Here is a 14,167-nt window from a genome sequence, read left to right on the forward strand (position 1 = left end):
AGAAAGCAATTTCATGTCTCAGCTGACAGATGCTGGACTCTCCCTTGCTTTCCCTGACTATATTGAGCAAAATGATCACCAGCGAGCCAAACGAGCTTAGGCCAGAACCAGCCTTTATGAACACACCACATAAGCCTTGAGAAAAGTACAAGACAACTGTATTGTTATCAGCTGCAGCTCCCAAACCCAGGGCCATTTCAGTTTACATGAGACCTTTTACTATCACACAAGCCTTGATGAATCCTAGATGACTCTGCAACCACTCCTATCCAGGCCAGAAATGAACAGTTAACAGTAGGGGCCTAGCAGAAGGATCATTAAAGCTGGTGTAAACACAAACCTTCCTTTGCATGACAGGCTTGCTGTGATTGATGTAAACACCTGTCTCTGACTATAAGCAAGCTGTCTGCTCAATTGATGACTCAACTTGGAGCCACAACATTTAGCCCTAAAAAAGGCTTCTCTGAAGTTATCTTTTCTTGCCTCCTTTACCACAGGAGGCTAATCTGGTTATACGGAAAGCAGCAGAAGAGACAGTGGAGCAGCAGTGGTGGCTGAGGCAGCATGACACAACTGGGCAGCATGCTAAGCTGCAAAGGTGGCAAAGCTATGGCTTCCTGAGAGCTGAAGAAGCTAAGGAGAGTCCCAGCCTGGCAGCCAGCAGCAGCAGTAACAAAAGGGTAGCAGTAGCTATTTGCTGTGAAACTGACGAACAAGAGGCAGCTGAATAGTCCTGAGGGAGCAGTCAGGCCAGGAACAGGCCAGGGACAAGACTGGCACTGGAAATAGAGAGCAAGCAAAAGAGGCAGAGCTCTGAACTGGAATGAGGACAGAGGCCATAAAAAGGCAGAAAAAAGCAACTGCAGGTTCTGGTTGCTAGAAGAATACCAGAGAGCTTTCAAGTCGTCAGACACCCCAGTCTGGGAGCTGTAATCTGTAGTGGTATTTTATTTGTATTTTAATAAATAAAACATGCCTGAGGATCAGAGTGCAAAGCTAAGTCACTACAGGTCAGGGAGTGTGGGCACACACCTTTAATCCAGGACTCGGGAGACAGAGGTAGACAGATCTCTGAGTTCAAGGCTACCCTAGGCTATACAAGATTGATCCAGAAACAGATCCTGGTAGTGGTGGTGGCTCACACATTTAATCCCAGAGTTTGGGAGTTACACACCTTTAATCCCAGCACTAGGGAGGTGGGAAAAGGAGCAATACAGCTGGGTAGAGAGAGAAATACAAAGGGGAAGAGACAGGACCTCACTGGAGTATGGAGTCCGAGGTATGGTAGAGACGCAGTGCAGTCTAGGCAGTCTGAGGATCACCCCTTTGGTCTGAGCATTGGTAGAAGTAAAGTCTCTTTAGTGGCTTACTGCTCTGCTTCTCTGATTTTCAGCTTTAATCCCTGTATCTGTCTCTGGGTTGTTTTTTTTTTTTTTATCATTCATGAGGACTCCTGATATTTAGGCCTGCCTAGAAGCTACAATGTCAGTTGCTTCTACAGGCTGAGGAATCCTGACTTCCTAAGCAATGCTTCACTTGTAGGGCTATTACCAAAGGCCTATGTGGGAGTTGGAACACTAGAGGGAGCCACTAAGCCTCACTCATTGCCATGACGTAGAGTAGAAAAGCTAAAGAGAAGCACTGGAAGAGAGCTCCTCCTTGTCCTGTCATGGTTTCTACATGGTATAAAGGAAGGTCCCTGCCAGCTGGCTGGTGGCAAATCGACCATGACTACCCAGTGTAGGGCTGCTGGGCATTTAAAGCTTCTCCAATTTAGGGTGACTATGATATCTTATCCATACACATGTGAACTGATCTAAGCACGGATAGTGAACAGAAGCCAAGAGAAACCTCGGGTATACCAGACACAGTTAGCTCCAGTAGTTGCATGGAACATTTCCAAGGTGACTGTACAGATTAGCTGTCATAGCATCAATACACAGTGCCAGTCAACACTCAATACATTTGGTTGTTGTTATTGTTGTTTTGGGTTTTCCTAAGGAGAAAGATAGGCTGAAATAGTATTTGATTTTGTAACTCAGGCTAGATTGGAACTCTTGACCTTCCTGCCTCATCTTCCTAAGTACTGGGATTACAAGCGTGGGCTACAGCACCCAGTTTTTACACAACAGGCTTTTTTCTTGTTATTATACAGTTATTTATCTCTGCGTGCATGTATGTTTATATCTGCATGAGGGTATCATGTGGCCAGAGGACAACTTGTGGGAGTTGGTTCTTCCTTTCCATCCTGTGGGTCCAAGGTATAGAACCCAGGTCATCAGGCTTGGTTAGGTTAAGCTCCTTTGCCCTGCTCAACAATAGCAACTTCTTTTTTTTTTTTTTTTTTTGTTTTTCTTTTTTCGAGACGGGGTTTCTCTGTGGTTTTGGAGCCTGTCCTGGAACGAGCTCTTGTAGACCAGGCTGGTCTCGAACTCACAAAGATCCGCCTGCCTCTGCCTCCCGAGTGCTGGGATTAAAGGCGTGCGCCACCACCGCCCGGCAACAATAGCAACTTCTGACTGAAGAAATTAATCTAAGGTAGGAGTGAAGCCTCTATAACATGATAAAAGACAACAGAACTGAAGTCCCTAAACTTTTATCCTAATAACATATTCAGATACAGAAAACAAAACAAAACAAAAACAACAAAAATGAGCAGTTTTCCACCATCATCAGCTACCTCTAAACACACATCTGTCTTATATTTTCCTTTAATACCAGGAGGGAAACACCACCCTGAATATTTATCATTTGTGTTACAGTTTGAACCTAGAAAATGCTGTTTTCTATGTTTAAGTTTTGGTATAACTCACACAGTATACTGTGATTGTACAGTTTTGCTTTCTTAGTCAAAAGCTGTTTCCAAGACTTATTTGCACCAGTTCACAAAGCTTTAGTCCATTCATCTCCACTACTGTACAAAATCTACTGTGTAAATACATCACTACTCATTTACCCATTTTCCTATTAATAGTCTTATACTTTCACCACAACACAATACTGTGACAATTATTGTGTGTAAGTAGCCCTGAGATAAATGCCAGCAGGGAATTGTTCACACAGCTCTGCCACTTTTTTGACATGGTCACCTTCCTCCAAGGTGATCCGCAGTCAACCTCTTCCTGGCTGCGGCTGAGGACACTCATTTCTGTCACTTAGTGAAATTGAACATTTTCCATTTCCTTCCTTCCTTAAACATAGAAAACTGTAAAGTGTGGTGAAGCATACCTACAATACCAGTACTTGGGAGCTTAAATCTTGGGTGGTATAGTGAAACTGTCTTAAAACACCAAAAGCCAGCAGCTCTCTCCTGGCACTCTGCTGGCTTATTATCAATACCGACTCTCTGCCAGCTTCGGAAACCTCGTGCACTCCACTGTAGCCTCTTTAACTGATACTCATTATACAAACCATAAATATGCATATAGACATATAGATATAGTTAACGTCTACTGTATGACATGAGAGCTAGTATTAGCAACTAAGATTGGAATAAAAGAACTTGCAATCACTTCAGTCAGGCTACCAAGGTAAGCAGGTTATATAACAGATTTCTGTCATTGAAACCACTAAACCTTGTGAACTGACTGCTACTATGTCATTTGGCACACCATGGAAAGCACCAACATGTCTGTTTCTGGCATTTGTGCTCACTCACTACTGGAACAGGGTCTTCTCACACTACAACCAAAGCAGCAGATGATTTCCCAACAGGGATTGGGAAACTTTTTCTTAGTAGGCTAAAATAAATATTTTAGTGTTTGTGGATCATAACAGTATGTTACTCCTATAAACTATGGCACAGTAACATGAAAACAGTGACACATAACCAAAGTTAAACCTATGAGTATATACCCATAAAACTTGATTTATGAATAGAAAAACTTGAATTTCATGTAACAAATATTATTATTCTAATTTTTAAGCCAAATTTTTAAAAACATAAAAACCATTCTTTACAGAATATGCAAAAAAGAGGGATAGGACAGATTTAGAACCTGGGCCGTAAGGATAACAACGCCTACTTCATAACAGATGCTCTGGTTTGAACATGCTTATCCACCTACCCGACCCCTATGATTCTGCAAAATGCCTCTTACTGTGCTCACACAATGAGTCTTAGTACCCTTTCCAAGTCTAGATATAGATATAGATATATCTATATCGATTGCTTTAGGGGTATTGGCTTAATTAAAAGAGAAAGCTCAAGGGGTCACACAACTCCATTCTGCAGAGTAGCTGAGAAGGACCACAGATGCTATTCTTCTTAGAAGGCTCAGACTACAGTTGAAAGCAAAAACAGGAGGTTGGGTAGAGAACTCACTGTTCCAACTGGCGTAGAGGGTTCGAAGGGAAAAGCCACTGAGTGTCAGCTCCCTCAGCTGGTTCCGCTCACAATGCAGCTGCTCCAAGCTACATAAGGAGCTAAGATCCAAATCAGTCAACTGATTGTCGCGCAAATCCATGTGAGTGATGTGTTTGTTTCCCTCCAGACTGTCAATAATCACGGTTTTCAAGTGGTTCATCCTTAATATTCAGAAACAGAAAAATAATTACTATTATGTGGACAAAAACATAGGAGAGGGATGACCCTTTCCTCTCTTTACTGAACTTGAGAATTTCATTACTTGCTTCACTTTTCAAGGTCCTACAGAAAACAACCACAGTTTATCTACAGAGAAAGAACCCAAGATCCAATTAAGTTAGAACCGGTAGATACATACACAAATTAGACAGAGACAGAAAAGCAGGGCAATATCCACGGCTAGATAAACACTTACATCCCAGTACCTAGTAAGGTCAGGTGGGAACGGGGAGGACAAGGAGATGAGCATGCTATGAAGTGAGTGAGAGGCTAAGCGACAGCAACAGCTCCCTTTCCCTGTATTACACCTCCTCTTCTTTAGTACTGAGACTCACATGGCATTAAAGAGAAGAAAATAATCTGAACATACACAAAATGGTTTAAATGCAAACTTCACTAAATATTTGAGGTTCTTGTCTCTACCCCTACATGACTTCACAACATCAGCCTGTTCTCCTTCTCCTATATACTACTAAGTTCCTGTCTATGTCTTTACAGGGCTTGCTATCTGCTTCCTGAAACGACAGAACACATAGTAGTTATCTTTTAGCGCCTTCCTTTAGAGAAAGATTGTCACTATAAAACAAAACACATAAGAAAGTCTTAGTAGTGAAGCTGTGAATATTTCAATTACAACACAATGTTATCAAGAAAAAAAGTGACTAACAGAAAAATGGTCAAATTTATAGAAAACTAGAAACTACTAGTCTCCACACAAAAAAGATGTTCATCACAAATGCTCATTAAAACAATGGAATATTGTGTCCTGACTTCTACAGCCAATAAACGAAAGGAGACTACTGAAATCCGTCTGGATAATGGTTCAAGGAAAAGGAAATCCTCATACAATGCTGCTGAAGAGTACATCAGACAAGCCTTGGCCATTTAAGTCTTTGTCACTGACAAACTCACCAGATCATTAATCTCTCTACTACTGGGTAAATAATGAAGTTTTACTATGTATCTGAAAACATCTATCTTTACACCGTTCTAAGTTCCTAATGTTTTAAAGAAGTCTTTATGAGGAGAAGACATCAAGGTCTATCACAGCAGAGCTCACCTGAGATCCACATGCTTAACATGGCTCATCCTGGTCAGAACTCCTAAGTTCAGGACTTCCAAGCAGTTTCCAGCCATAACCACTTTATCTAACATGGTGAGTTTCTCCAAAACCTCAGGAATTTGACTAAAATTGTTGAAGGAAATTCCCAGAGAAGTAAGCTGCTGCAGGTTTCCCAATTCATCAGGTAGAGCGGTGAGAACATTGCCATCAAGGCAAAGGGTCTGAAGACTGTGGGAAACAAACAAGCCTGCTTTATGGAACAGCTCAAACATACAGAGCCAACAATAGGGGTTATAATTTATTATTAAGCCAAGCCACTAATTATTAACAATCCAAACGTGACAACCCCCCTCCCCCAATCTTGGCCCATGGAGAGTTAACAGAGGCTTAGACATAACTTCTAAGGATGGGCCTTCAGACACTGAAGAGCCAGGGTCAATGCTGCTGAAATGGAGGAAATGGGTTACCACTTGGCAGTATGGTCACCTCTGGCATCAAGAACCATTGTTAAATAGAATCCTAGTAAGAATGTGACTTTTCTCACTGCGAAAGTTCCAAGAACTGCCTGCATCCTAAGACAAGAGATGGTCCCCTGCAAACAAAAGGAAAATCTAGAAAAAGCCAACACTTACTTTAGCAGATTGCCAATCTGACTTGGCAAGTCATGAAATCCATTACAAGAAAGGTTGAGCTCAGTCAGGGTAGAAATCTCACACAGCAACACAGGAAACAGTCCAAGCTTATTATGGGATAAGTTCAGGCCCTTCAGTTGAGAAAATCTAAAGAACAAAGGCACAAATATAGACCATATTTCCACAAACCCACTGTGATGGTTTGAATAACTAAGATACCCATTATATGTCTTTACAGAGACCATCAATGGACTTTGATGATCTGTTTTGTTTACTGATTATTTTATTATTGTTGTTGGAGATAGGGTCCTTCTCTATAGACTAGACTGGCCTAGAACTCAAAATGTAGCATAGGCTGGCCTCAAACTCAAAATCTTGCCACCATTTGCAAAGGGGTAGGATTGCAGACATGTGCCATCATATCCAACTAAATTATCCAATAAAATAATGTAATAAAATGTGCACCATATAATTTGCTTTAAAAACATGTTTTCATTTTCATGCTGCCAAATATTGTGTGGACACAGAGGATAGTAAAGTAGTTAAAACATAGTCCATGTTGTTAATGAAACCGAATCAAGAGAATTCCCCTAAGGAGGCAAAAAATCTACATGGGCGTTCATGCTGCTACAATTCTTTTCTACTAAGTCACATCTGATACACTTAATTTCATTTTACTAAATATCTACATATAATATATGAAAGTTAATCTATTCAGATACCATAATACCTAACAAATACATAGCACATTATAAGCAATTCTTTTTGTAGTGAAATTATATTGGTTCAAATGCCACTTGAAACAAAATGGACCAGATGAACTTGAAAACACGTGTGACAGCCTTGTGTGGTAAAGTGATTTGATCAAATCACTACAAGAATTCTGTGTTGGTTCCTTTTGCTCACAGAGTAAAGGTTTCTATATTATCTTGCTTCGAGATAGTGTGGCTATAAAACGGGTGTGTGGAACATTATGTTTTATATCATACAAATATAAAATAAGAACCCAAAGGCATCATTCTGCTTTGAGAATGGAGCCCATAGGATCTAATTCTATAGCTCTTCTCTTCCAAATTTCAATGTCTATCTTCCAGGGGACCTGACTTTGATTACTTACTACTCCTTTGATTTTTGAATCTCTGCCCAAACTCTCTAACTGGATCAATTCTAACTTCAGGGAAATTCAGAAAGAAATGCTAAAGACTGGTTTCCTTAATATTAGAGCTTATCTTAATTTAAAACACAAACATGACTCAAATACCTGTACCATTACTAAATATTATCTTGTACCTATAAAAGATTAGATTTTAAATACCAATGTTTTCTGAAGATTATACTAGGAGTATAAGAAATATGTTATCAACATGAATGTGTAAAGCATGTCATTTTAATGTGCATTCTTTTTTATTCAATATGTAAAGTGAGACATTTTGCTTTGCTTTTCATTTTTTTCCCTTCCCCAGAAGAAGCCCACAATCACACCTTGTCATTATTCATGGACTATGTTTGAACTACTTTACTTTTTTTTTGTCTGTGTAGTCAGGGTCTCACTTAATATAGCCCAGGCTGTTCTCCCATGCTATCTGGTGTAGGTGGAAATACGGGGTGAGATGTGGGGAGAGTAGCAAGGTAGAATATATTCTAACAAAGAAGACAGAAAAACACACAGATCATAGTCGTAAAGTTGTGTGGGGATGAAACAATCCCATTACCTGAAGAGAAAGTTTCAAACCTGACAAGACTCAAGAGTTGGTAAGAGCAGGTACAAAGAAAAGATTAAACCTGCTCTGGAATTCTTGAAATCAGGCCTGTCTACTTGAAGTCATTTAAGTTAGAAACTTTTAATTAAAAAACTGTTCACATACCGAGTCTCTCAATCTGCCATAGCTGCAGATCATACTTTATCATCAATGAGCATCCATTACCAACAATATAAAGATTATCCCAAGCCTGGCAGGTGGATCTCTGTGAATTCAAGGTCAGCTTGGTCTATATAGTGAGTTCCGGGCCAGGCAGAACTACATATTAAAATGCTGTCTCAGAACAAAACAAAAACAAACCACCAAAAAAGATCATAAAAATCAATGGCAACTTATTGTAGTCTTTGAAACATAACATTCCATTAACCCTCTGTTTTACAGGGAGAATAACGAGGGAGATTTGTGTAAATAAAAATTTTGCTTCTTCAAAAAGGAGTGGGAATTTACAAATTATAACACGATGGAAAGGGCCGATTTGGACATGGTTCATCTCTCACAGGTTCATATGTTAAAGGCTTCGTCCCAGTGTGTCAGAACTAAGAAGCGGTAGACCTGTAAAAGGTGAGGGCTAGGGTGTAGCTCAGAACATTTGTCTAGCATATACAGACAGGGTGCTGGATTCAATCCCACATCACATAGATAGATAGATAGATAGATAGATAGATAGATAGATAGATAGATAGATAGATAGATAGATAGATAGATAGATAGGAGAAAGAAGTAATTAAGCCACTGAACATTCCGCCCTGGAAAAGGATTCAGTTGAGTTAGTTCCCAAGAGAATCAGCTGTTATAAAAAAGCAAGCACTGACCACCTAACATCCCTGGTTCCGTCTTGCTATCCCACTTATCTCTCTCATATGGGCTCCCACCATTTGCCATAATATGCTGCAGCAAAGGGACTGTCTGATCTTACATTTAAACCTCTTCTCTTTAAACATTACCCAGCCTCTGGTTACTTTGTTACAGAAATCAGGAATGAATTCTTCTAGTAAACTTGTCAACTTAAAAGTGTGAACCACTATGATACTGATTATAATTTATTTTCAACACACTAGTCTGGAAACCTATTCTCTACATACTTGTAGAGTGTGTCGAGGCCCCCTGGTCTTTCTAATTGCATGAAGTTGTGTCGCAGGTTGAGGTAGGTGATATCTTGACTGTAGAAGAGATGTTCAGGAACCTCCTCAAGGCTGTAGCATGAAAGGTCCACAGTGCTGATCCGCTGGGACACCACCTAAAGAAGCGCAAGAAGAAAAGCCTCCTGAACTATTGGGTGCTTTCACCCAGCATAGGCCATAATGGCATTTACACAAAAGGTGCTGATTATAAACTAGGAAGGGGGGGGAGGTATTCTGTTATTCATTTATAAAAACTGTTAAATTTTATTTTTCCCTAAAACCATAAGCTGATTTAAAAAAAACAACAAAGGTATATGCCTACAATTCTAGCGCTGGAGAGGTGGAAGCAGGGTGATGGGTGAATCAAAGCCAGCCTTGGCTACACAGGGAGATTTAAGGCCAGCCTATTTAAAGACAACAAAAAATCGAAAACAAAAACCCTAAGGTACAACAAAGTCAGGCATAGTAGGTACATGCTTATAATTCTAGCACTTGGGAAGCTAGGCAGGAGGACCACTAAAAGTTTGGCCAATATGAGGTACAGCTAAGTTTCAGGCCAACCAATATGATAAAAGCGAGACCCTGTCTTTTATAGGAAAGAAAGAAAGAAGGAAAAAAGAAAGGAAGGGAGGGAGGGAGGGAGGGAGGGAGGGAGGGAGGGAGGGAGGGAAGGAAGGAGGGAGGGAAGGAGGGAGGGAGGGAGTCCATGTCTCTATAAGGGATTAAAATTTTCACATTTTATACCATAAGCAATGTTAAGATGGTTCAAAATAGACAAGCCTAATAAGGGGCAGTGTGGGATGAAATGACTTTTGTAGCCACACGTCTCTGCCGCTTACTCACAAAGTTTCTTCTTCTACTGAAAGCATAAAATAAAACAGCTATACACACGGCATACTGCTGAGCATGCCAGGATGCCAAGGAGCAGCATCTTCTCTTTAAAGGGGCAGAAGAATGGAAGTTACTCACAACTGAAACCAGTTTTGCATAGAACGGATTTTATAGCTGATATAACACAGCAACAAAAACCAGTAAAACTGAAGTCTTTAAAATCTGTAATACTACAATAATGAATATAGCTATAATGTGTTTTAAAACACCTGATAAAAATCACACGAAACATGCTATATCACTGTGGCATCCCTTCTGAAAACTGCTGCAAAGAATCCAAAGCGCACACATGTGCAGTTGCAGTACATTTTAATGGCTATGTCTTAATGGCTAAGCAGAGCTATGCTGAAGTGTCAATCATCCTCAGCATGGCAAAAGAGATTTATGACAGGTCATGCCCCATAGATAGGTTCACCTTTTAAGTGGTTCATCAAGGCTGTTCTAAAAATGTGCAGACCAAGAAGCACCAGGCTACAAGCTAGAGAGCAGCTATGTCAACCAGAGACTACTGTGGCAAGTGGGAAGCAATGTCAGTCTCATGTCTCAATCCCTTTAAAGGTCAAACTTCATTATGTCTTAATTCTGTCTAAGGATCACCTCACAGAGACAGTTCAGAGGGAAATGTACCTGAAAAGATTTTGACACCATTTTCTACTACAAGAACATAAGTAAGTAAAGACCCAGTGAAATCCCATTATTGTATTCATTATACACTAAGAAAGGTACAATGTTAAGGATGGTCACTTGTGACTATATCCTCATCTCCTATCAAAGAGCTTCCAACCTTAGATGCCTGCCGTTGCCATCTCTGGTATTCAGCCAAAGTCTCAAAGCTGACATGATAGGTCTGAGCTTGGGCTCCAGCTGAGCTGAAAGCAAGGGAGTGTTGGCGGCGCTTCACTTCTTCTATCTGAAGAAGAGGAGGAGAAAATCATAACTACTAATCAGAAATAATGGTCAAAAAGCAGAAACAAGACATACTTTTTAAAATGACAAAAAATCTGAGTAGACATTTCTCCAAAAATATATACAAATAACCACCAAGAACATGAAATGACAATCAAGATCAACCGCCATTATGGTGAGGTAAATCAAGTACAACAAAGGCTGGATGCGGGGTATACAGCTATAATTCCAGTATCCAGGAGGCAGATGCAGAAGAACAGAGTATTCCAGGTCAGTCTGGGCTACCCTAAACTACAACAACTCAACTTACACAGATTTGCTAAAGATATTCTCTTCCTATCACCACGGAACCACTTCTATCTTTGGCATCTCATTTTGGATGACATTGCTTCTGAATCTTGGCAGACCAGCTACAAACTTACAAGTTATACTTGCAAATCAATACATTCTAGTGCTTACTAAAGATAGAACCAAGTGGCAGAAACACAAAATACTTTAAGCAAAAAAAAAAAAAAAGGAGACTGTAAAGACTCACTAAAATTAAAAATTTGGTAACATTCAATTGTGGTATTTACAACATAATCATTGTTCAATAGTAAGAAATCAGTGCAACTATAGAAGTTGGTGCCAAAACAAAGAATTTCATTGAAACAAACAGAAAATATTCTAGAACAATCTTAAATGTTTTACTGTGGGGAACTGGAGAGATGACTCAGTGATTAAGAGCTCTTTCTGCTGTTGCAATGTTGGGTGGCTCACAGCCATCTGTAACTCCAGTCTCATGGGACCTGATGCCTTCTCTGGCCTCGAAGGGCACCAAGTACATATGTGGTGTACATACACATATACAGACAAAACACTTATTCACATAAAATAAAAGTGAAAGTGAAGAATAATTTAAATTAAGTAAATTTTAGATATATTAAATTATATTTGTATAACTTACCCTTAAAAAAAAAAAGAAGAAAAAAGAAAAGACTTTGTCAGGTATGGTGGCAAACACCTTTAATCCCAGCACTGAGGAGGAGGAGGAGGAGGAGGAGGAGGAGGAGGAGGAGGAGGAGGAGCAGAAGGAGGAGGAGAAGAAGAAGAAGAAGAACAGGAGGAGGAGGAGGAGGAGGAGGAGGAGGAGGAGGAGGAGGAGGAGGAGGAGGAGGAGGAGGAGGAGGAGAAGGAGAAGGAGAAGGAGAAGAAGAAGAAGAAGAAGAAGAAGAAGAAGAAGAAGAAGAAGAAGAAGAAGAAGAAGAAGAAGAAGAAGAAGAAGAAGAAGAAGAAGAAGAAGGCAGAATGCTGGGAGTTCTAAGTCTGCCAGGAATATATAGTGAGACTCTGTCTCAAGCAAACAAATAAATAGACGGATGGGAAAAGCTTTGTAGCAATAAACGCCACTACAAAATGATAAAAGGTATATCTCACCATTAATAGTTAATAATTTACAAAGTTGTACATATGTAAAACTACAAAATCAATTTATATAATACTAAATTAACATAATTATATGTAAATGTTGACTTTAATTTCTATTTCTTATGAGTAATTCACAAGACTTTCTCAGTATGACTATGAATGATTATCTCAACTTTTTTTGCATTTTAGTTTTTATTTTTACTAATGTATATTGTGTGTCTGTGTATGTCTATACAAGTGCCAGGCCTACATAGACCAGAAGAGAGCATGAACTCACTAGAAATGAAGTTCCAGATGGTTGTGAGCCACCATGTGGGTGTTTGGAATTGAACCTGGGTCCTCCTTAAGAGCAACCAATGTATTTAACCACTGGGCCATGTCTCCAGTCCATTATTTTTAAGTTTCAATAATCATATTTCCCTTCCAAAGGTTTTTACTGAATCTTCCACAGGATTCTTATTTCAAATTTTTTGTAGTCCTATTCTGTCTTAGAAAATCTTAAGTATATTTATTTTCAAGGTCAGTGTATCCATTTATTTCTACCTCAATCTGAAAGGAGTTTTTTGTTTTGTTTTGTTTATTAAATTTGTGGACATCGTCATTAACATAAAATATCCTGGTGTTTTCTGGGACTTGGCAGCAAGCACTTCTGTCTTCTCAGCCATCTCTCCAGCACAGGTTATCTGTTTTTTAATACAGTATTATATCTATATTGTCATATATCTAGACCAATTGCATATTTCAAAGTATGACTGCCCCACATCATTTTCTCATTGAATCCTCTTCAGTTCACACTAGTTATTCTGATCAAGCTTCAAAACAGAAAATGCTGGGGACTAAACCCAGGGACTGACAAGTGCTAGGTAAGCATTGTATCACTGAGCTATAGCCCTAGCTGTGAGTGTGTGTGTGTTCATGTATGCATGCACATGTAAGCATGTGGAAGCCAGAGAACAACCTGGGGGGGGGGTGTCACTCCTTGAGAGCAGTCCACCTTGTCTGTTAAAACAGGGGTCTCTGGTTTACCTGGAAATGTACAAATGGGATAGACTGGAAAGGCAACAAGCCTCAGGAACCTGCCTGTCATTGTCTCCTCAGAATTAAGATTACAAGCGTGCACCACAACACTTGTTTTTGTTTGTTTGTTTGTTTTGTTGTTGTTTGCTCATTTGTTTTTTAAACAAGGGTTCTGAGAATCAAGTTGAAGTCTTCCAGTTCTTCCTTTACCAACTGGACCTTAACAACCCACCCTTAACATTTCTAAATGACCAAGTTAATATTTAAAATTTTAAATCTTACCTTTCCTCCAACCAGAGGCAAAATGTGCATCTTTCCAGTTTGACAATCCTTCACTGAGGAAACAATAAGGCAGGTACCGCAGAGAACAACTAGGCGTTCAGCCCATTTGTGAAGCTGGGTTTTTCCTTTGCGTACATTATAGATGCCAGACAGTAGGATTCGATCCAGATGATCCATCTGGCATGGTTTTTCTGAAAAGAAAACACTACTTCAGAATGTACCATTAAAGAAACATAATACTGGAAGAGAAGGAAAATGCATGAGCCAACATTCAGTAGCCCTATTTATAGACATGAGGAATGAAGCAATATGGGTTTTACAAAATAAGATCTTAGTCCTAAAATAACACCTACCACTGCACTTATACAGTGGAAATACTTGTGAATTTTGGCCTACACCCTGAGTCTTTACCTCAGATGTCACTGCTAACCCTTCTCAAAACAGTCACCTTTCACACAGCAAGGAGTCTATATCATGGACTTTGGGTTCAGACTCACTGGAGC

The 14,167-nt window shown here is 39.7% G+C and overlaps 1 protein-coding gene across 1 annotated transcript in view; it reads right to left on the reverse strand.

The window, feature by feature from the left end:
* The window catches only part of Phlpp2 (PH domain and leucine rich repeat protein phosphatase 2), a 77,587-nt gene that overhangs the window by 25,200 nt on the left and 38,220 nt on the right, over positions 1–14,167 (reverse strand). The window contains exons 4-9 of the mRNA XM_075977353.1: positions 13,665–13,855; positions 10,837–10,962; positions 9,123–9,277; positions 6,281–6,427; positions 5,646–5,876; positions 4,325–4,527 (exon numbers count right to left, since the gene is read on the reverse strand). Coding sequence (XP_075833468.1) covers positions 4,325–4,527; positions 5,646–5,876; positions 6,281–6,427; positions 9,123–9,277; positions 10,837–10,962; positions 13,665–13,855 — 1,053 coding nt within the window. The remainder of the gene's footprint in view (positions 1–4,324; positions 4,528–5,645; positions 5,877–6,280; positions 6,428–9,122; positions 9,278–10,836; positions 10,963–13,664; positions 13,856–14,167) is intronic.

The sequence above is a fragment of the Microtus pennsylvanicus genome, chromosome 6, assembly GCF_037038515.1.
Source record: "Microtus pennsylvanicus isolate mMicPen1 chromosome 6, mMicPen1.hap1, whole genome shotgun sequence".
NCBI classification, from domain to species: domain Eukaryota; kingdom Metazoa; phylum Chordata; class Mammalia; order Rodentia; family Cricetidae; genus Microtus; species Microtus pennsylvanicus.